General features: G+C 46.8%; 1 protein-coding gene across 3 annotated transcripts; it reads left to right on the forward strand.

The window, feature by feature from the left end:
• Positions 1-1,586: 1,586 nt before the first annotated feature.
• On the forward strand, positions 1,587-19,925 carry LOC115405499 (artemin-like). 3 transcript variants are annotated; one of them, XM_030115092.1, is made up of 5 exons: positions 1,587-2,146; positions 2,695-3,005; positions 16,253-16,323; positions 17,735-17,948; positions 18,165-19,925. In XM_030115092.1, exons 2-5 carry the CDS (start codon positions 2,891-2,893, stop codon positions 18,674-18,676), a joined length of 912 nt encoding a protein of 303 aa, XP_029970952.1. In that variant the 5' UTR covers positions 1,587-2,146; positions 2,695-2,890; the 3' UTR covers positions 18,677-19,925. The 3 variants fall into 3 exon arrangements, with proteins under 3 accessions (XP_029970952.1, XP_029970953.1, XP_029970954.1); XM_030115093.1 differs by lacking the exon at positions 2,695-3,005; XM_030115094.1 differs by lacking the exons at positions 1,587-2,146; positions 2,695-3,005 and adding an exon at positions 9,332-9,464.
• Positions 19,926-20,384: the final 459 nt, after the last annotated feature.

The raw sequence follows: 20,384 nt of genomic DNA on the forward strand, positions 1-20,384 counted from the left end.
GACTGAGAGCCAGAGGCCACAACCTGCGCCCAGGCCTCATGAAAACCACTCGGCACATCCCAGAAGAGCGGTTCGCTTTTGTGGGTCGTCGAGATTTTCGCCTTCACCTGACAAATTACCAAAGGAAAACACAAAAATCTCCTATTTCATGTTTGTGTTCCTCATAAATTCAGTTTTATATTCTTTCGAGGAAATGAAAAATTCCGCCACAGCTGTCATGTAGCGCTGCCTGCCAGAAAGAGAGTCTGAACTAATCCGTGTGTGTGTGTGCGCGCACTCTGGATACTTGTGTGTTTTGCTTGCACGAGGTTTAACTGTGGGTGTACAAACAGTGTCATGCTGCAAATCCCTCTGACAATGGCGAACAAGTTCATCGCCATTGCGCTTAGTGATGGATGATGTAAACACACTTGAAAACAAACACACATGCTTCTGATATTTGTGGAGCTCTCTGCTGAAACTCTGCCACCTGCCTGACGTCTCCGTTTACCAAGTCATGAACTTCAACGGGGGTGATGGGTTTGCTTTGCATCGCTGAGATTTTTGAGCAGTTTTGAGGGGAACGGTGTGAATTTGACGTGTTAGAGTATCTTGACAGGCATTTGCTTCGAGATGTTGTTTCATTTTCAACACCATTGCAGAAACATTCGGAGGCCTTTGCTTCCCGTGGTTGTTGCCGAACTCATCCTTATCATCTGAAGGAGCATTCCTCCGTGTCAGGCACCTCAGCTGTGTGCATTGTTGCCTTGTTGGTCCCTGCTATTAATAGAGCCGTGGCAGCGAGCAGGGATCCTCCCTGCATTCGCCTCTGCCTCGGCGAGGCGAGCCGGCCTGCAGAGGAAAGCTGAGGAGCTGTTTACCCAGCCCTTTGTGCCGGCGGCCTCAGTGTTTGCCCTGCAGGGAGTGCCTCCACTTCAGGGCCCTTCGCCGTGCCGGAGAGGTGGGTGGATGGATGCTGTCGAGCGAGAGTGGCGGAGAGGAATGGACGAACCTCCAAGGTGAAGAGGTGCGCGGCCCCAGGCGCTTTCTCTCCGGCTCTCTTTGGCCGAACGTCAGCAGGTGGAGGCCACCGGGGGATACACACTCGCAACAAGAGTGCAAACACCTGTGTGTGTAGAATGACATCCAACAGGTGAATGCCTTCAATCATCAACAACAACAACAACAAAAAAAATAGAATACTGGCCGACTGGACAGAGTGGGAGGCCTGAAAGGTCAGAGGAGACGCAAAATATCCTGTTCAGTCCAAGTGTCTTGTTTCTCTGCAGGAGGGGTTTCCCCCCCAATACACCCAAAGACCCACAATCTGTCCACACATATGTCTGTCTGCTCATTCAGTGATCGTCTTCAAGAGGAATCTACTGCATCCAGTGATATTTACCAGTCTGGGAGGTAAATACTGAAGGACGGATCACTTCTCTTGCCGGATTCCTCCATTGGGAAACTCTTCAAAATCATTTAGTGACAATGGCTCCCCCTCCTCCCTCGATGCTCCCAGGGCAAGAACAAAAAGACATATGAGCCATGTGGATGGTCTAAAAAACTCGCAGCACTTTGTGCAGCCGCCACCACGCTCCGGTTTCACACAGCCTCTGACAGGCGGAGCGGCGCGCTGTCTTTACGCACAGCCTCCAGTCCTGCGGGGTATGAAGACATTGTTTAGTAGCTGAGTAGACAGAGAGCTGAAGAAGACCCGGGAGCGGCACCGTCCCTGATAACTGGATACAGGAGTCCAAAGTAAGAGACTTGTATTTTAATAAAACAAAGAACTGAAGAAGAGACGCGCTTCTTGGAGATGCGATCTGCGTAAAGGCGCGACGTGCGGACTTTTCATTTTTGGCTCAAATATTTTGGCCGACAGGGAAACATTTTTCCTTCCTCGCTGTGAAATTCACATCATTTCTGATCCAGTTGACACGCAAGGCAAGAAGAAGAACAAGAAGAAGACGAGATTTGCCTGTGGTTTTCTACAAAAAAAAAAAAAACTATGTGACCGCGCAGATTTTCCACGGACGTTTTGGTTCTGCGTCGACCTTGACTTCAGAGAGAAGACACGCGAAGCGTGTGAGGAGAAATTTTCTCGTGGTGCTATTTACTCATTAACCTCACGAGCTGTTTGGAGGCAAGACCGAACAGGTTACTGGAGGTAAGGAGAGTCATGCCTGAAAAACTGGCTTCATTTCATGAAACGATGGTTGGCTGCGAGTCAGGAGCGGCGGCAGATTGAGGGCAAACATTTTTAACACTTCTGAATGTTTGACTGTCTTTCCCTTTTCTCGCTCTCTCTCAGTGTAGATTGTTTATGTCGCCGCAAACAAACTCCTACCTAATTAGACTTTATATAGACTGCAGCTTGGCCGCGCCGCTCCGCTGTAAAGTTTATTTTCCTCGTCCTGGAGAGTCGAGAGCGCCTGCGAAACGTTCATCTTAACAAGTCATTTGCTCTTCTGTGCTGCCCCTTTTCGTTGAATAAAAATACATTTCAGATGAAATGATTTATTTCTAGAGGATGCGTATGATCACTAATGAAAATGAACTGGACATAAACAGGGCTGCTTTCCAAAAATCACTATGGAAATTACAGTTCAGAAGGACTTTACGCAAACGTTTCATCAAAGTTAGAATTGATTTGGAAGATGAATGAGAGCCTCGGGGCGTGAGTCAGTCCTCAGTTCTCTCTCTGTTCTTGTTCAGGCTGCCGGGGTTTGGACAGGAGCCGCGACAGGACACTGGCCAGCGAGAAGGCATTTTGGCCGCGCACGAAGGAGGAGGCGCCTTTTCGCGTTGGAGCCGAGCCGCTTTTAGATGGATCCTTCAAGTTCGCCTCAGCGCCAGAGGAGACAGCCAGCAGCTCTGAACGCTCGCGAGCCGTGACAGCGCGCTGTAAAACATGACGCGCCGCGGCGTGTGGATAGTCCCAGACATGAGCTGCACCCAGCGTGGAACAAGCGCCTCTCCCTCCCTCCGAGGCGCGCTCCCGGAGCAGGACGCGCACGGGCCGGCGGGTAAGGAAGGCACCGCTCACATCCGAAACAAAGTTGTGCGTGAAAACCATTTTGGGGGGTGGGGGGTGGGGGGGTGTTGGTTCTGTCCAAGCGGTGCGGGGAGTTCTCATGCGTGATGATCTCGTGAAAGCGGCTCCGCGCTCTTGTCCTCGTGTTTGCTGAGACAACACCGACACGGCCGTTTGATGTTTGGTTTCCTTTCACTTCGGTGGCTTTTCTGCGGAGCTCCGAGCCTCCCGGCGCGCACCTGCCAGCTGCGTCAGGCCGCTCCGACACCGGGTCAGGGCGGCCCGGACCCGCTGCGGGACCTGATTTACTGTTTATTGTGGGGGGGTGTTTGTGAAACGCTGTCCGGGGGGGAGGACGCTGGAGGTGTTTGTTCTGTGTGAAGTCAGCTTCTTCTAATTTATGGTCTGGACTGTTTACAAGGTGTTGCTAGAGGGAGGGGGGAGGGGGGGGGGGGGGGGGGGGCTATGACTGGAGTAACAATATAAATCAGGACGACTGTGATATTTTGGGGTGTGTGTGTATGTGTGTGTGTTGTGGTGGCTGCAGAGGGAAATGTGACAGTCAGGAAGTTTTCAAAGTGACCCTCTTCTCATGTGCTGCAAATGTAGATATTACACACACTCACACACACACAGCTGCATGTGTTTTCCCCTTCCCTGGCTCAGATCAAGTCTCTGAAAGCTTCAGGTGTTTTGAGGAGCTGGAAGTGGAGCTCAGTTCTTCTCTCGGCTGAAACTCTGCGGATGGCCTTCGCTGCATGTGGCGCAGACGCAGATGTTTCTCTGATGTTTTCAGGCATGAATCTGCGGTTGAGTTCCCTTCATCTCACCAACAGCCTGTTGTACTAACTGAAGCTGTCAGAATAAGTCCGCTTAGAGATAGAAAAGAAAGTCGGCGGCGTCCCTGACTCACACGTCTGTAGATGGACTTTCATACTTGCTCAGTGACTCAATGGCCGTCTGACTCACACAGCCGAGTCCGTACAATGTCACTCACACACAGGCCGGCCTCGCTCTGGTGTTTTTCAACATCCCTGCTTCTTCCCAGAGGATCTGCTGAATCTCCGAGTGTCTTGGAGCTTTGGCGTCGTCCGAGACATGCCGCACGTCCCCAGCAGGCGTCCCTCACCAAATGTCTTTAAAATGTGCGAAAACATGTCGTGAATCGGCCTCGTTTTTCTTTCCTGGAGGCTTTTCAAATTCCCCGGTTTGCTCTCAGGAGTGTGGACCGCGCTCCAGGCATGTCGCACTCCCCCGTCACGCCGCCACGGCTTTCACTTCCTCCAGTCAAAGGTCACGGGGTCAGCGGCCCCGTCGAGGGTCAGGTACGGCGGGTCCGGCGGCCCGCCGATGTGTGGTCTGGTTTGTTTTAACTGGCATGCGGCTTTACAAGGACCGGCCTGCCGTTTTGTTGCCGTTTCAGGTTTAACTCTTTGCTCTGTGTCAGACTCACAGGAAGTCCAGCACTCAGACTCCAAAATAAGTTATCCTTATCACCATTAATTTCTATATAAATGTCATCATAAATTCCTTGAACGTCTCCGTGGAGGACACTGTTTTCCTCTCCCTGTGGTCTTCATCACTCACTGAGCCTCCAGCTGTTATTTATACTATTATTTTTATGTCTTCAATGAAATACTCTCAGCCATGTTAGGGATTAAAGGTTCTTATTTTAATGAAGCCGGATTACTTTTTTCTCATCAGATTTGCCAAATAAAACATAACATCTACACAGCCTGACAAATAAAAGAGGACCTTGTGGAGTACAGCTGAAGAATAAATTCACTCAGCGGAAAGTCAAAAGAAAGTGTGTGTGGCTGAAAACACACATTTTCCTTCTTTGAATTTTATCTTTATTTCATATTTAACCATATTTAAAACCAGGCCTCTTTTATCACACAGTAGTCTATATATAGACTAAAAACTCTTCAGCTCTATCCAGATGAGTTCAGTGAATGTTTTTTGAGACTCGACCTCTAGAAAAATGTTCTTCAGTTTCTCCCCAATGCTGCTTGTGGGGATGAATTCTTAGTGCTGCAATAAAAATTACCCTGATTAATGTCTTTTTCCTCAAGGCGGTGGTGTGATGTCAGAAGAAGCGAGCTTGTGTTTGAGGATTTGAACTTTGAACCTCGGTGAAAACAGGATTTCTCAGTAGATCCCTGAACAAGACCCTGTTGGTCAAATCCAGATAAATCAATTCCCTCAGGGGATCAACAAAAGATCCACTTATAAGTGTTTAATTGCTTCCTCAGATCAAATGTGTCTCCTGTTTTTAAAAAAAGGTGAAATAAACAGTTCTTTCAGTGTATTAGTGGCTCTGAAAAGTGATGGATTTTACACTAATCACTTATAAAACTACTATAACGACCCACTACAAGGTGGTTTCTGATTCCTTTAAGTCTCACTGGTATGCAGACATCGAGCCTCAGCGGACTTTTATCAGCCACATCTGAAGATGAAATCATGCTACAAATGATGTTGGTTTTTACTAAAACTCAAAGCCAGTGTCGTGTTTTCAGTCACATGTTTAGTGGTTTCACTGGCTTTGCAGCAGATGTCCCGTCTGCCACACAACAAGAGCAGCTGTGGATGATGTGCTGTTTCATTATGAAGCCCGAAAAATTCAGCATTTGCTTTGAACGGGACTCAAACGCAGTAAAAGTGGCGGCCTTCGTCCCGTCGTTCACACTGGAGGTCGTGGTCGTCCGCCATGATCAATAGATGTGAAACAAGTAATCAGACACTCAGGCTGTATCTTTCCCCGGTCACCAAAGTCCTGAACTTCACAGCGATGGGTTTTTCAGAATCATTCCCTCTCAAAGAAAAGCTTTGATCGCTCAAAACAAAGTGACTATTATGACATGCGGAAGGCTTTGTCCAGTCGTCATCTGCTGCAGAACGAGGAGGAATCAGCTGAGGAAAGCTTTTGCATTTACAGGGATGAAAAAAAGCAGGATATCTTCATTATTCCTGAAGAACGTATATATATAATATCACATAGCTTTACCAAGTAGCAGATGGTTTAGAATGGGCAGAGAATGGCTTAGAAATCTGAAAACTGCTGCTCATCCCGCAAATGCTTCTTCCTTTCCAATGTGGGAGCAGCTTTTTCTTTACCTGTCACTGACTGTAAAACACAATGATGTTGGATAAATGGGGCAAAACCACAGACTGAGCCTGAACTGCAGGCGTGACGCTGCTCAGCTCTCTGGGAACAACGACAGTTACCTCCTGTTGCTGCGGGTGGGGTCACAAATGAAACCCCATGTTTTCCCCATTATTGTTTACAAAATGAAATAATCCCGGGTCCCGGGTCCTCGGCTGTGTCCCAGTCCTGGTCCCGGGTCCCGGCACCGGCGTGTGACGCTGCCCTGGTTGTTTTGTCCCGGCTCTAATGGAGAGAGCGCAGAGAGAGAGATTGATTATGCAACCTGAAGAGCCACAGGGCAACTCCAATCTGGAAGTGCTTAGAGTACGCAGCGAACCACAGTGATTCCTCCGGGGCAAATTGAAGGAGGCATGATCTGACAAAAAGGAATTTCAATTTGTTAGATGTATTCTTTCAGACAAATGCTTCCCATGCTCCTTCTGTTTTCTGGGCCCTCTCTGTCGGACGTTCTCGTGCGGCGTTGCAGAGGGCATTATTTCTGCCTCTGATCTTGAACTCTTGTTGTTGTTGTTGTCGAGCACTCAGGCTTCTTCAAGTTCAAACAGCTTAAATTATTTAGAACAAAGCGGCGGTTAATACTTTCAGAGCCGCTGATGAAACATAAAGCAAAACTCCTGTCTTTATCTGAAGATCTCTCTCCTTAAAACAACTGGTTTTTCCTCCAAATGCAGAAGAATGTTAACTAGCCCGGTGCCGTGTTTGTGCCTGTGAAGCAGCGTTTTGATACAATAAGCTGTATTCTTGTGAAATTAGCAGGTCACGTTCATTAATCATGGCGTCTGCGGGCCGCTTTGAACCATCAGGCCGGGTCATTAGGCGCAGCCTGTCTGGGGCGCGAGCGGGCGACACGGAAACACTTTGGAGAGCGCTGCCTCACCCACACACAAGACACGGCAGTAATGACCTGTGTGTGTTTCTGTGTGTGTGTGTGTGTGTGTTGTCATTGATGGTTCATGCAGGCCTTAATCTGCAGGAGAAAAAAAAACACAAAAAGCACAAGATGGGAGCACTTAATGTTGTGCAAAACAGAGTTATGTGTGCATTTCTTGATAGAAACGAAAGTTTCACACATCAGCCGTGCTCCGTCTCTCCGTCTTCGTTCCTCTTGATTCTCCCCTTTGTCCTCCCGGCGGCCTTTAAAGCGCCGCCGTCCTCACAAACGCCGGAAAGTGAAATCCTACCCTCTGATCACGGCTAAAATGTGTTCCCATTTAAGGTGAGGCTCACCCAACCGCTCTCTGTGTGGCTTCCTTTTAAAACCAACTTAATCAGGCAGGAATTCGGGTTGTTAGGGTCAGGGACGCTGCGAAACGGCCTCGGCGAGGAGCGAAGTGAAGGGGAGCGAGACGGTGAGGACACAGATGTGTCGCGTCAGGAGGCCGTCTCTGTCCGGGAGCTCATGGGAAAACCGGCCCAGCGCCGCCGACCACGTTGTCCCTTCTAATTTACCTGATCGGGTCACAAGACGCTTCCCAGCCTGTTGCATTGTGGGTTCTGTGCAGGTAATTAGTTGTAACTACACATCAGTTAAACTTTCCAATGACCCTGCAGGCTTAATCTTGTCTTGAAGCTGTTGAAGGATGTGAAACTACAGCCGAGGTGGAAAACTCAAGTCCTTTTTTTTCTCCATGTAGATACTCACTCAGGTTTTCTTTAAACACGAAAGTCCTGCAGATGAGGCCGAAGGCATTTATTCACTTGTTTTTTTTTTGTGTGTCCAAGTGGAAAATATGTCCTCAACCTGCACTTTGTTCGGTTTTAGTTTTCCTGCTCTCTCCTGACAGAAAAGTCGAGCTGTTCAGCTCCGGTGAGTTCACGAGCGAGCGGCTAACCGATACTGCAGCGCGCTCATCAGAGATTTGGTGGTAAATCAGCTGCGTTTTGAAAGCACCAGGAAAGTAGAAGAGGAAGCTAAATCTGCAAAGTCGTGAACTCTTGAAAAGGCAAATAAATTCCTCGGCGTTGCTGAGGGGAGTCGTCGTCCTGTGAGCGAATCAACAAACTTCATTCACGTTACAGACTGAAAATATGAGCAGAGCGTCAAACCAAATCACAAAGGGCGGCAGGTTTCCTCATTTATGAGATTAAATAAATGTATTTCTAAGCTTTCTGTACCTGGTAGATACTCATTTAGAGGTGTTGCAAATAAAAAGGTGGAGAATTATTGCCCACAAAACTCCTGCTGATCGCCACATGCATCGGTTTTTCATTCCAAATCTTTAAATTGTGGCAGATTATAATTTAGTCATTCCAAGCCGTTTTCTAAAATACTGTTTTTCAGATACAGTACAGTAAAATTTTGAGCATAGGCAGCATTTTCCCCACTTATCTTCTCCATCAAACTGTTCTGGTTCTGCCTGAAATTCCCACAGTTGCAGAAGAACTTGAATATATATTTAAAATTTATGTTAGATTGACCAAGGTCCCTTCTCTGGATCTGCGGCAACATGGACGGACAACATGTTCAGGTCTATTGACAAAGTGTGCATCAGCTCGTTCTCTGTCTCGTAAAGTCTTCAGTTTCAATATCTCGTCAATCACTGCGTTCCAGGCAATATCAGATTTTACAGATGTTCCCTTCAAAGTAGCTAATCTCCTCCAGGTTCAGTAGAAGCATGAGATCTCTGGGTCAGAGAGATGCTTTGGAGCTGAATAGTGATTTCCACTCGGTGCTGGTTTGGTTGTTCTCATGGTTATTTGATGGCCTGGACATATTCCAGATGGCCCCGTCTGCACACGGTGTCAACGCCGTGTTTAATGCCTCAGAGAGGTGTTTGAAAATAGCCGTCCAGCGGCCTTGAAGGTGGGAACAGGACCAGAACATGTGGGCCATGTTTGCTGGCGGCGTCTATTACGAGCATCGGTGATATAAGGGTGTATTTCTGAGAGTTTATATTTGGTGAAATATATCCGCTAACAGAACGCCGCACTGGCAGATTGATGCAGGCGCGCACAATGCGAAGGAGGCCGGCAGATCTGTTCGGGAGATTGTCCGTCAGCCTGCCAGCAACAGTTACAGCAATTACATGAACGGTTTACTGAGCATGCAGCGGTTATACGCCATGAAAAGAACAGAGAGGTGAAAACAGGAGGCAGGGGGCCGTTTGGTTCTGCTAGCGGGAAACGTTACGGCGCCGTCTGACACCCCGACGCAGCAGGAGCGGCCAGCCAGCGGGTATAGAGTGTGTTTTCAGACCGTTGGGTGACAGAATAGAGCCGACTTCCGTCTCGTCCAGCTTGAGCCGTGCTCCTCGGTGAGAACACGCTTCCATCAGTTGGGTTTGTATAATGACAGCTTTCTTCCCCTCCGTCCGGCGTAATGATGCCATCAGGGTCGCAGCTCCGGGTTAACGCTCTGGTCGCGCGTGAAGCTTTTATGACCCATGGAAAAATAGGTTTTACGGTGGTTGTTGCGACCCGCTGATCCCCGCGCCTCCTCGACCCGCAGTAACTCTTTTCTGGCAACCTGCGCCGTAAACGTGTGAGGCCGTCAATCCGGTACTGTAACACTTCAAACGCATTATTCCCCACCGTAAGTGCTTCGTTCTATCCCACCAACCATTAGACACGTTTCTGCAGAGCTCCTCTCTTTGTATCCAGAGAGGAAGCTGCAGGGTCAGAGGAGTAAATCACAGAAAATCCAGGTTTACCATCGGGCAACCAATAAGTCTACCTCTAATAGGGGCTTCTAACGAGGCCCAGGCAGCAGCGTTTAACCTCGCAGGTAAGGCTTAAAGGAAGTATTGTTCCGCTGAACATGTGGCCGGTTGGCTCAGCACATGCTGATTATTGAGGACGTCATTTCAAATTATTTACATTTTTGCCCCTTATTTTTTCTATCTGTGAAGCAACAAGCTGTAAAAACATCACTGTTCGGTGTTTACTAAAAAAAAGTCAGGAATTAATATCTACAAATAGCAATTACTCTAGAAAATGTATTGTCATGCAAAAATACCTGTCAGAGACACAAAAAACCCCATGAGACTGATGTTAAGCTCTTTGTGACTCAAACAGACAAATTTGCTAAAATATACAAATGAATCTTGATGCAAAAATACTCTGAAGAGTCTCAAAACAAACATGAACATACTCTAAATTATTACAGAGTCCATACAGACATGTAAAAATGCAAAACAATATTATATGAGTTAAAATGATCTCATAAACACCGACAGTTTTAAAGAAAAATGACAAAAAAAAAACAATCACAGAATGACTGAAGGATCCTACAGAGCAGTCACACGTTTATTAAATGTTGTTGGGACGACGTTAAGTTTGACGGTCTGACCCAGACGGCGCTCAGCCTTATTCCTGCTCACCTCTGTTATCTTCAGGAACTCAATAAATCCACTTCCTGAAGCATCTCTCTTGGACTGACGGAGTGTTTGTGGTCCAGCATCTTCCCTCCTCTGAACTGTGCCAGCCATTGTTTTGATGCAGTGTCGGCGTCTCTTCCATCGATTGATCCAGCAGTCATGACATCGGCTGCCATCTCTCCCTCTCACTGGTTTCTGCCTGTTGAAGAGGCGGTATCTGTCCACTGGGACTCATTCGTCCCCAGTTCCCTCCTGACTGTTTGGTGCTTCGCTGATTTAATATCCATGCTTGTTGGTTTGTTCTCTATTTTTCACCAAACTCGTGTGAAAACAAGGCTGAAGAGCTGACAGTGGACTGATATATATATATATATATCAGAATGTTCTCCACACAGTCGGATGCAGGACAGTGGGTTTATGCGGTCGTTGCCTCTGTGGCTTTACTCCTCCATTAATGTGGGATTATGCAAAAGATTTATGACGCTGCGCTTCTTGATTGCATGTCTAAATACTTTACTGTGGTGTTTTTGATTAGGTTTGTCTATAAAATGTAAGAATAGAGTGAAACATCCTGTAAAATTAATGCCAGTGAGACGTTAACTGGAACCAAACAGTCCACATCTGAATACAGTCAACGGAGTTTAACGAAGGCATCCGAGGAACGGCAGTCACAGAGTGGATGAAGAAATGTTTTCATCTCTCCGTTTGAGCAGCACCTTACGCTGAATCCATCCAGCCCCCCCCCCACCTCTTCCCTCCGTCCAGCTTCACTGTCCTGAAAGACTCTCAGTTAACGAAACCACCTGGTGAGAGAAACGCCGAGCTTCAGGGATTCACTCCTCTCCTCGCCGTCCTCCTCCAGGCGCTGCGGCGTCCACACCTCTGATTACCTCTGTTACCTCTGCCCCCTTGTGTGTGGGCTCCACTGCGTGTGTGTGTGTGTGTGGGGGAAATGTTTAATAAATTATCAGAAGTAAAATAATTTTCATGTATTTTTCTTGCTGAGGCAGGATTTCTCCGGCTTAAAAAAAGGAGTGTGTGTGGGCACATGTGTGTGTGTTTTTGGGGGTGTCTGGCCTGGGTTGAGGCCCTCCCTGCCTATCTTAACCCAGGCATGGGACCTTCTATCTGGTTCTCATTTGAGCGGCGCTCTGTGGTTTTCCAGCAGTGACAGGCCTCGGAGTAGAAACTGGCACTAACGAGCAATTACATCCTGCCTGCCTGCCAGGGATTATGGGATTACAGAGTGACCTGCTCCGGTCTGCGCTCCCTTTCTGCACTCTCTCCCACTTCCCCGTGCTCACCCTTATCTCTGCTTTTACACTTCTGCCATTTAATGCTTCAGTTATTCTTTTTCTTATTTGTCCGTCCCTTCAATACGAACCTATTTCCTCTTTTTAATTCTCCTGACTCTTATCACTCCTTTTTTTTTTTTTTCCCTCTCAATATCATTCCCCTTATTGCTCCTCCCTTTGGCTTTTCTTCCTCTGCCTCGCGAGGCTCGGACGTGATGTTGTTAACTGCTGAAGAGTGAAATTGGCTTCACATTTAAAGTGGGGGACGTTGTAAAGCCGGAGCATAAGAATGAGGGACGGAGAAAGTAAAGCACAAACAGAAACTGTTGGAGTCTTTTACAGTCAAACTGAAGAGAAAGCTCCTGTGTGACGCCGCCATGAACACATATCGGGCTCAGGGATACATGCGAGTTACCAAACCAGTTTCCTCTGCCGGTGAGTGCATGTATGCAGCGCTGCAGGGCAGATATCATCACACCGGGACCTCCCCAGATTTCTGAGTGTCTGGTAGTGATCAGGCGGCTCTCCCGGTGTTCAGCCTCCCTCTCCTGCAGCTCCTCTTACACCGCAGGTGTCTTTTATTGAGCCGGCAGTGATTTACCGCTCTCTTGTTTTTCTCCCCGCTGCTGCAATCAGGCAGCTCGGCAGCGACAGGTTAAAGCTGCGGGTCAGGGCGGCCGGTGCACGAGGCCGAGCGCGGCGCGTCTCTAATAGGAGGCCATTATCCCCAGAGTTTGCTCTTTCTGTCTTTTTACAGTGTGTGAGGTTTATGGATCTTGTGTGGCTAAAGGTCATGCCTTTTTTTTTTCTTTTACAAAAATTTGCTGCTTTAAAATAGTTGAGATAATACATTTTTATGATTGAAATATCAAGGAAAATATTTTATTTATACTTTTTAATTAAAACATTTAACAGCAAACTGTAGTTCTGGAAAAAAAGACTATTATTTATGAAGAGCATAAGTTGTAAAACCCTAATTTTACTAATTTTACATCAGATGTGATTATTAATCGCACAAGGCAGGATGGCAGCAGCTGCACAACAAGTTCAGTTTGGTGAAACAACAAAAACATGGAGTATCTTCCTGCGCTCCAGTGCCTTTGGAATAATGGCCTGGTTTAACGGCTCCATCTTAAACTGTGATTATAATTGTATTCAAGTATGCAGTGTATGTTAACAATATTCAGATTTTTTTTTTCTACACATGCTTGCAATTTTCATTTGCAGGAAAATAGAAACTGTGAATGATGACTTCCAGGTAGCTGTAATGAGCTGTTTGGTTCTGACCTCTGCTTTGTGGTTCTAGCAAAGTGTAGGTGCTGTTTACACCCCGAAATCACCCTTTTTTTTATGGGGCAGTGTGCTGTGTGTCCTCACACAGTTGAGACTGGGTGTGTTTTTGGAGGCTGGAGGCCTGAATTCAGTTTTGTTCTCACGTTCACTTCGCCAACGTTGCTTTTATTCTGGGAACTTCTTTAAAGTAGTACCTTGAACCTTTACCCCATAAAAAGTCCCTGACAGAAAAATCTATGTGCGTGCTCGCCAAGCACTTAAGCACTATTTGGAATAGACAACCAGCTCCTGTAATATTATCTGACTCTGCTTTATGGGCCGCTGCTGCTCCTGCAGAGCTTATCCACTTAACTAACTGTGAACATCCACTTTCGAGCGGAGGACCAACGACGTAAACGTGAGGTGACAAGTTCTCCGCTCACACCGCTGCAGCCGGGCAGGTCACTGGACGAACCCGACGCTTTAATCAGCAAACAAACAGGGAGGAACACATGTTGGGTTTTCTAAACACACGGAGGAAGCATGCGGCGTTGAATGTGAAACTGGACACGCGCAAACACACACATCATCGGCGGGCTTGTGTCAGTCTGCAGCTCCTCAGCGCCTTCCCGTCTTCCTCTCCTCAGCCCCTCTGCTCCTCCCACCCCGCCTCATCTCCCAGAAGGCCGCAGGCGCGGGGCTGTAAACAGCTCCAGAGCGCCGCCGTGAAACCAACCAGCAGACGGGCCCGTGTAGGCTCCCGGCGCGGCGGATAAACGCTCCCAGCTGTGGCATCAGGGAGTTAAAGCGGCTCCTCTCCTGAGACCTCAGCCAGGATCTGCAGCCGCCCGTCCAGCTCGGAGGAGGAGATGGAGGGCCGCCGAGTCAGTCAGGGCAGTTTGGTTTCCAGCTGGCGTGTCAGTCGAAGTCGTGCCCTCTTCGCCATCTTTCATCCTCCTCCTCCCTGCCTCACCTCTCAGCGTGCCTGGAAAGTGCAGAATGGCATAAATTGCGCCGCTGGGCCTCGTCACAGCCTGTGATCCAGAACCTTCACTCAGTCTTTCATCTGGCTGCACAGGCAGAACCGCCGTGGTGGTTTTTGAACGTTAAATAAACAGAGAACGCTTCATATCGCTGTGATCTGAAAACACATGAACGGTACGTGCCGGAGTGTGTTACAGCGAGTGTGTATAGCGTTTCTCCAGTTCAGTGCCGAGGCGATACATACAAAGCATCTCACAGATGAAAGATGTGGTTTCAAGGATGCTGGAGGCAACTGCGGCCAGAAAAATGTCTTGTTCGACTAATTACTCGCGTATTATCACACTTAGCGGTGAATTTATTCACATCTAGGTGGAGAAACATTTTTAAAAAGCATATTGTGACGTGCCTAAAAGGGAAAACAACAGTCTGCTGACAGGATTTGGCAGGTGTACTCCGCATGCCTGTAACTGGAAGATCCTTCAATACTTCAGTAAAACCGAAAACCTTCAGAAACATGACGCAAACACTGTAATATTGAAAAACATCCTGGTATAAAAAGTGAAAGTGACTTTAGAAACATGCTCAGAAGCCTGAAATCCAGTCACTTTAGTAGTCAAAGAGTTGAGCAAGTGTCATTTCAGTTCAGTCAAACACCAGAACAATCGTCATTAACGGTGCAGAGGACACTGCAGTCCGTTTTATTGTCAACGGATTAGCAACAGCCATGATTTAACCTATAGCCTATAAACACAAATCATTTGCTGGCTGCTACTTTCCTGTTTTTCAGAACTGAGCATAAACTCTGAGATTGCAGTTCACCTGCTGAAGAGATCCTGTAAAATGAGCACAGCTCACGAACACTTCTGAACAGACTTCATGCTCGCATGTTTTTCTCTTCCTGAACAACAATTAAACTTCTTCGTCTGGGTTTTTGTCCAGTATTTCCGATAAAAACGTGACCCTCAAAATGCCATGAAGTAATAATTCCTACCAAGTTTTTCTCTTCATGAAGTTGTTAAATTCTACATTTCTTAACCCAGTGAATCTCCTAATATTCTAGAATATAAGATTATACTATATATTTCTAGGCACCATCATATAACTATAATGTCACTGTTTGAATGTAATCTTTATTGAAAAAGTTAAGAGTTTGTCCACTTTTCTCCAACCAGCCTTCAAATACAGACTTTTCCTATTACTCCCATGTTTTTTTCCCTCCAGATGTGATAACAATATCCTAAAAGAGCGCCTTCTGTCCTCATGCAAGCCGAGGAAGTAACTTAACATTCAGCATATTTATAATTTTCAGTTATTATAACAACATTTCCTCCTGAAGACTGACATAAATGAATGAGCGCCGTATTTTTTCATAAATATTACACCTATGCTTCCCAGTGGATGAATCATATCAGCTTCTCCTTTTCCCTGGAGTGGCCACTCAGGGACCCGTCCCAGTGAGAATCTGCTCTTCCTGTTCCTGTTCTTCACCAGCTGCCTTTTCACTTTTCTGCTCCGCATCCCCACATCAGATGGGAAACAAAAAAACAAAACAAAAAAAAACAAAACAAAACAGGAACACTTACACAACCTGGTCACGTCGGCCTGCCTCTGCTTCAGGACTACGTGATGCTCTGACCTCCGCTGAGCCTGCCGTTTTGAGGGGGGCGGCAGCGGAGCGAGCGCGGCCCTCCACGCTGCACGTACCACACATGACTGTATATAAACATCTGCACCGTGACGTCTCTTATCACCTGTCCGGCATCTCTGCGGCTTTTTTGTCTGGGACCTCCGTGAAGTGCTCTCGCCATGCCTGGTTCCCCCCGCTTGTGCCTCCGCCGCAGCAGTAACCCTGAAGAATGCCTTTGACAGGTACATCGCCGGGGCGGCCTTTTGTTGCCGGACTGCGGCTGTTTGCAGGGACAAGCCGACACTAGCCGGCAAACACTGGCCCTTTACCGAAACAGAAACAAAAACACCGTGAGGACGTGATTTATGTGATGTGGGGTTGCCCGGGGGCCCTCAGGGTGTTTTTTTCTCTTACAGTATCTGGACAATTGTGAATGTATAGACATCATATCACCCGCATGTTGCGCCTTTAGTTTATGTTACCCTTTTCAAAGGGAGTTCTGGGAGGAGGAGAGCCGACAGACTCGAGCCTTGTTCCTGCTCTCACATTCCTCTCTTTTCTCTTTCTTTCCAGGTGGGACCAGATGGAGGGTTCGGAGGAAGGATAGACAGGAGATTACTTCAGTAATGTCAGCAAAGGCCAAGGTTTGTCAGAAACACCCATCACAGCAACAGGAGCACCCTCAACACTTTCCTGTCGTTTATCTTCGGGCCTTTTCATCCTCTGTCCTCCGTCTCTGTGTCTCACCCCTCCCTCCACAGGAAATCGTCTTCTCTGCAAATAACTTATCCCGATAGGTTTTCAGTTTAACCCACAGTGAGGCGGATGATGAGATATGTGTGGATATAAATCGTTAATGAAATCCGTCCCTGTAAGGCTCTGAGCTGAGCTCTCATTGCTAAATTATGAGCCACTGGACAGAGCTTGATTTCCTGCAGAAGAAAGCGGCGGCTGATTTGACTTATGTGTTACTGAAAAGCAAGTGAGATCACGTTTGATGAAGTGGGCTGAAGACGAAGAGCCGGCGATGCTGTTTCGAACAGTAATGAGCTTCATGAGCTCCTCTTGATGTTATCACGACTTCTTTATCAGTTTTCTCTGTTCTAAAAACATCTTTCCAGCTTCAGTTTCTCATTATGCATATATAGAATAGAATAGAATAGAATAGAATAGAATAGGCTGCAGGCCACTGTATTTAACAGCAAATGTAGAGAACGAGCAGGTAATAGGATGCATCTGTCTGAGACTTTACATCAGGAGATCTGATGGGAATTCCTTTAGGCCTGATGTTTGAGTGATTTCGTCTTGTTTTCACTCTAGTTTAATTGATTTATTCATTTATTTTTCTGGCATATTTTTGGTGTATTTTTGGTTTAGTGTTTGTTTTAGTTTTGGATGGGTTTAGAACCGGTTCCAGCTGGTTCTGAGCGCGTCTTGGGCAGGTTTCTGGACTATTTTTGGACTAATTTCTGGACTATTTATGGGTTGGTTTGTGGCCTCGTTTTTGACTGTTTTTGTTCTGTGTTCAGCTGGGGCTTTGGCCCACTGTTGGACTGCTTTCAGCCTGGTCTTAGACCTATTTGGAATGGTTTGTTCTTCTCAGTTTCTGCTTTGAATCTTTTTGATCGCTGATGAAACACTTCGCTGTAGTAAAGTAAAGGGTTGTCTTTTTTGCTAGAGCAGAATAAAATAAATAAAGAGTAAGTGTGGATTTTGGATATATCTGCCAGGTAAACTCAAAGTTGTAATGTAAAAAAGTATATCTGTTGAATGTCAGTCTTTACAGTAGATGTCTGCAGAAGGGATGTTTTGGTTCCATTTTTCACCAAATAAAATTTGCCTGAAGCCAAATAATGTAGCTTGACACGATTTACGGACAACTTAGTTTTGCTAAACAAACTATATTAGTTGCATTTATGAAGCTGTGCAGCTGCATCTGAAGGAACATTGTTTTATAATGATCAGCTTAATTTTAATATTGTTTTATTTGCTAATTCCTCTCCACATATCAAACATATTGCTAAATTCCGCCTCTCGTGTCCTCCCTGTCCTCAGGTGCTGCTGTGGGTGCTCGTGTCTCTGCTGCCTCTCGTGGAAGGAGCTCACATGAAGGCCGGCGCCGCCGGTGCGGGATCAGACTCGGGCCGCGCCGTGGGGCTGCTGGGAGGCCAGGAGGAGCGAGAGCTTCCTGTGACGCTGCCAGAGGTGGCGGAGGACAAAGAGCAGGACGACGATGGCGACCCCGACTCCACTTGGCACACTCTCTACGGTACTGAGGCTCTTATGAGAGGAGAATTTATAGCACCGCCGCTCCTCCTGCCAGAGCCGGAGTGGAAAGAGACTTGAGTCTAGACATCTGCTTTCCGTCTCCGTCATGTCTTTCCAAGTTGTTTTAAATCTAAACGTAGAGGCGAAGTTTTAACCTGAACTGAAGAGCACTTAACTTAATATTCTGTTGACTTCCTGTCTTTCCTTTCGCTTGCAGACCCTTTTGTAGTGGATGAGATGGATGATCATCCCAGGAACCGCTGGGCGGGGCGCTCGCCGCGCTCCTCTGACCCCACAGAACCTCAGCCCAAAGGAGCGCCTAAGAAAAAGAAGAAGAGGAAGAAGAAAGAAAAGGAGGAAGAGGAAGAGACGGGAAGAGGAGACAGGAAGGGTAGAGGTAAAGGCAGACACCCCAAACAGAGCAGCAGGGACTGCAGGGTGGAGAAGCGAGAGATGAAGGTCCGGGACCTGGGACTGGGGTTCGATTCCGACGAGATCGTCCTGTTTAAGTTCTGCGTGGGCTCCTGCCAGTCCTCCAGGACGAACTACGACCTGGCGCTGAAGGCCCTGCTGGAGAACGGCTCGCTGCCTCGCCGCACCGCGCGCAAGGTCAGCAACCACCCCTGCTGCCGGCCCGACCGGTACGAGCCGGTCTCCTTCATGGACGCCCAAACCACGTGGAGGACCATCCAGTCCCTGTCTGCTGCCAGCTGCATGTGCATGGGCTGAGGGGATGCTCAGCCCAGAGTTTTCACCCATCCTGAACAGAGGCGGCGCAGCACGGACCAGGAGGGGGCGCTGTTACACAGAGAGAGCATCCATGGATTGAGGCCACTTGTTTTCCTCCTGAGGTGGTTTCCTGTTGAGGAGGAAGAGGGCCGGGTGCAGCTGGACAATTCAGGGCCAAGGTCACAATCAGAGACTGAGGGGGAGGCCGTCAGGGAGCCTCCGTCTGGATTTATTGTTGCCTCATCAAAGAGTGAATTGTTTTTTTGCCCAAGCAGCTGGTAACTAATGCGTGATACTCCAGGCTGGGCAAGCCTCTATTATGTGGACGTGTTTTGATTTAATATGGGCGAGACCTGAAAGCTGAAGCTCCAGAGATACAAAGAAAACAGAGTCAGAGGACTGCAATCGTATTCGGGTTAAGACCAAACATATGGACACAATGTTCGCTGCCTACAGTGAAGCCCAGTCCTTCCAGAAGCTCCATGATGTTTTCTCTCCACACAAACATTGCATTGTAGCTTTTCTATGTTCAGGTGAACTCAGCCAAATGGATGCCATGCATCTTCATGTATTACTGTACAAAAGTAAGATATATTTATTTCAGATAAATTATTTATTTATTATGGCTTCATATGAGAGCTGTTTTTATGAACTCTATAATGAAGATCTATATCTATTTATTGCCAGGATTCACATTTCCTGTGGACAGCAGCTTCTGTTGGCTTACAGTATCCATACATTTTGTTCTTGACGGATATATTTCAACCTTTGCCCAGTGCAGAAACTCAAAGTTGAACTGAGCACCTGGTTCAGAGTAAAAATAGACTGGATTTCTGAGATTGGTGGCTTAATTCTATGAAACAAAACAGTATTTAAGAGATCAAACTCTGGCTTACATTTTATCACTGAGAAGCAGATATGATAAACAAAATGACCTGCATTTAAACGATGTGGAAAAGTTCATACAGTCTTTTTTTTTTTTTTTTTCAAATGCACCTCACGCTTGAGTTTTACAGCAAATCTGTATCATTGCTGTCAAGTGTTTGGTTTCGGAGATGGGAAGCCAGTCGACAACGTACTGTTTGATCAAAGGACACCTTTACACAACAAGACCTCAACAATTATTCACTTTAAAGTGGTTCTGCAATTCAATACGTTACACTCTGTCATTATGTCACTCAGTCATTATAATGATGATGTTATTATTGTTATTATTATTATAAAATTTCCTTTATTTTTGTATGGCATTATCCTGTAAGGGAATAAAGTTTTTAAACATAAATACTCTTTGTGGCGTTACCTCCATCATGTTAATGTTTTTGCCACTAACACCTCTGCCCCCTGCCTCAGTTTATCCTGACTTGTATTGTGGCGCCATCTGCTGGTGTAAAAACGACACTGCAGTTTCAGCCTATTGTTTCCACATGAACTGAACTGAATCACTGCTCTCCTCATATATGGAGAACATGTCCAGATACTGTCCATCCATCCATCCATCCATCCATCTATTGATCCATCCATTCATCCCTTCATCCATCCATCCGGTTCTGGACTGCAGGGTGCTGGACTGTGGGTAAAAGCAGCATATCATGTCTTTTAATCAACACAGCAGTCGAAATTCACCAGTTTTCTGTCATCTGTTACTTTATTTCTCTGCAAAGCCCAGCCGTCACATCTATCCTCAGCTCTGTTTTTTTTTCCTTCACTT

The sequence above is a fragment of the Salarias fasciatus genome, chromosome 18 (assembly GCF_902148845.1).
Source record: "Salarias fasciatus chromosome 18, fSalaFa1.1, whole genome shotgun sequence".
NCBI lineage: Eukaryota > Metazoa > Chordata > Actinopteri > Blenniiformes > Blenniidae > Salarias > Salarias fasciatus.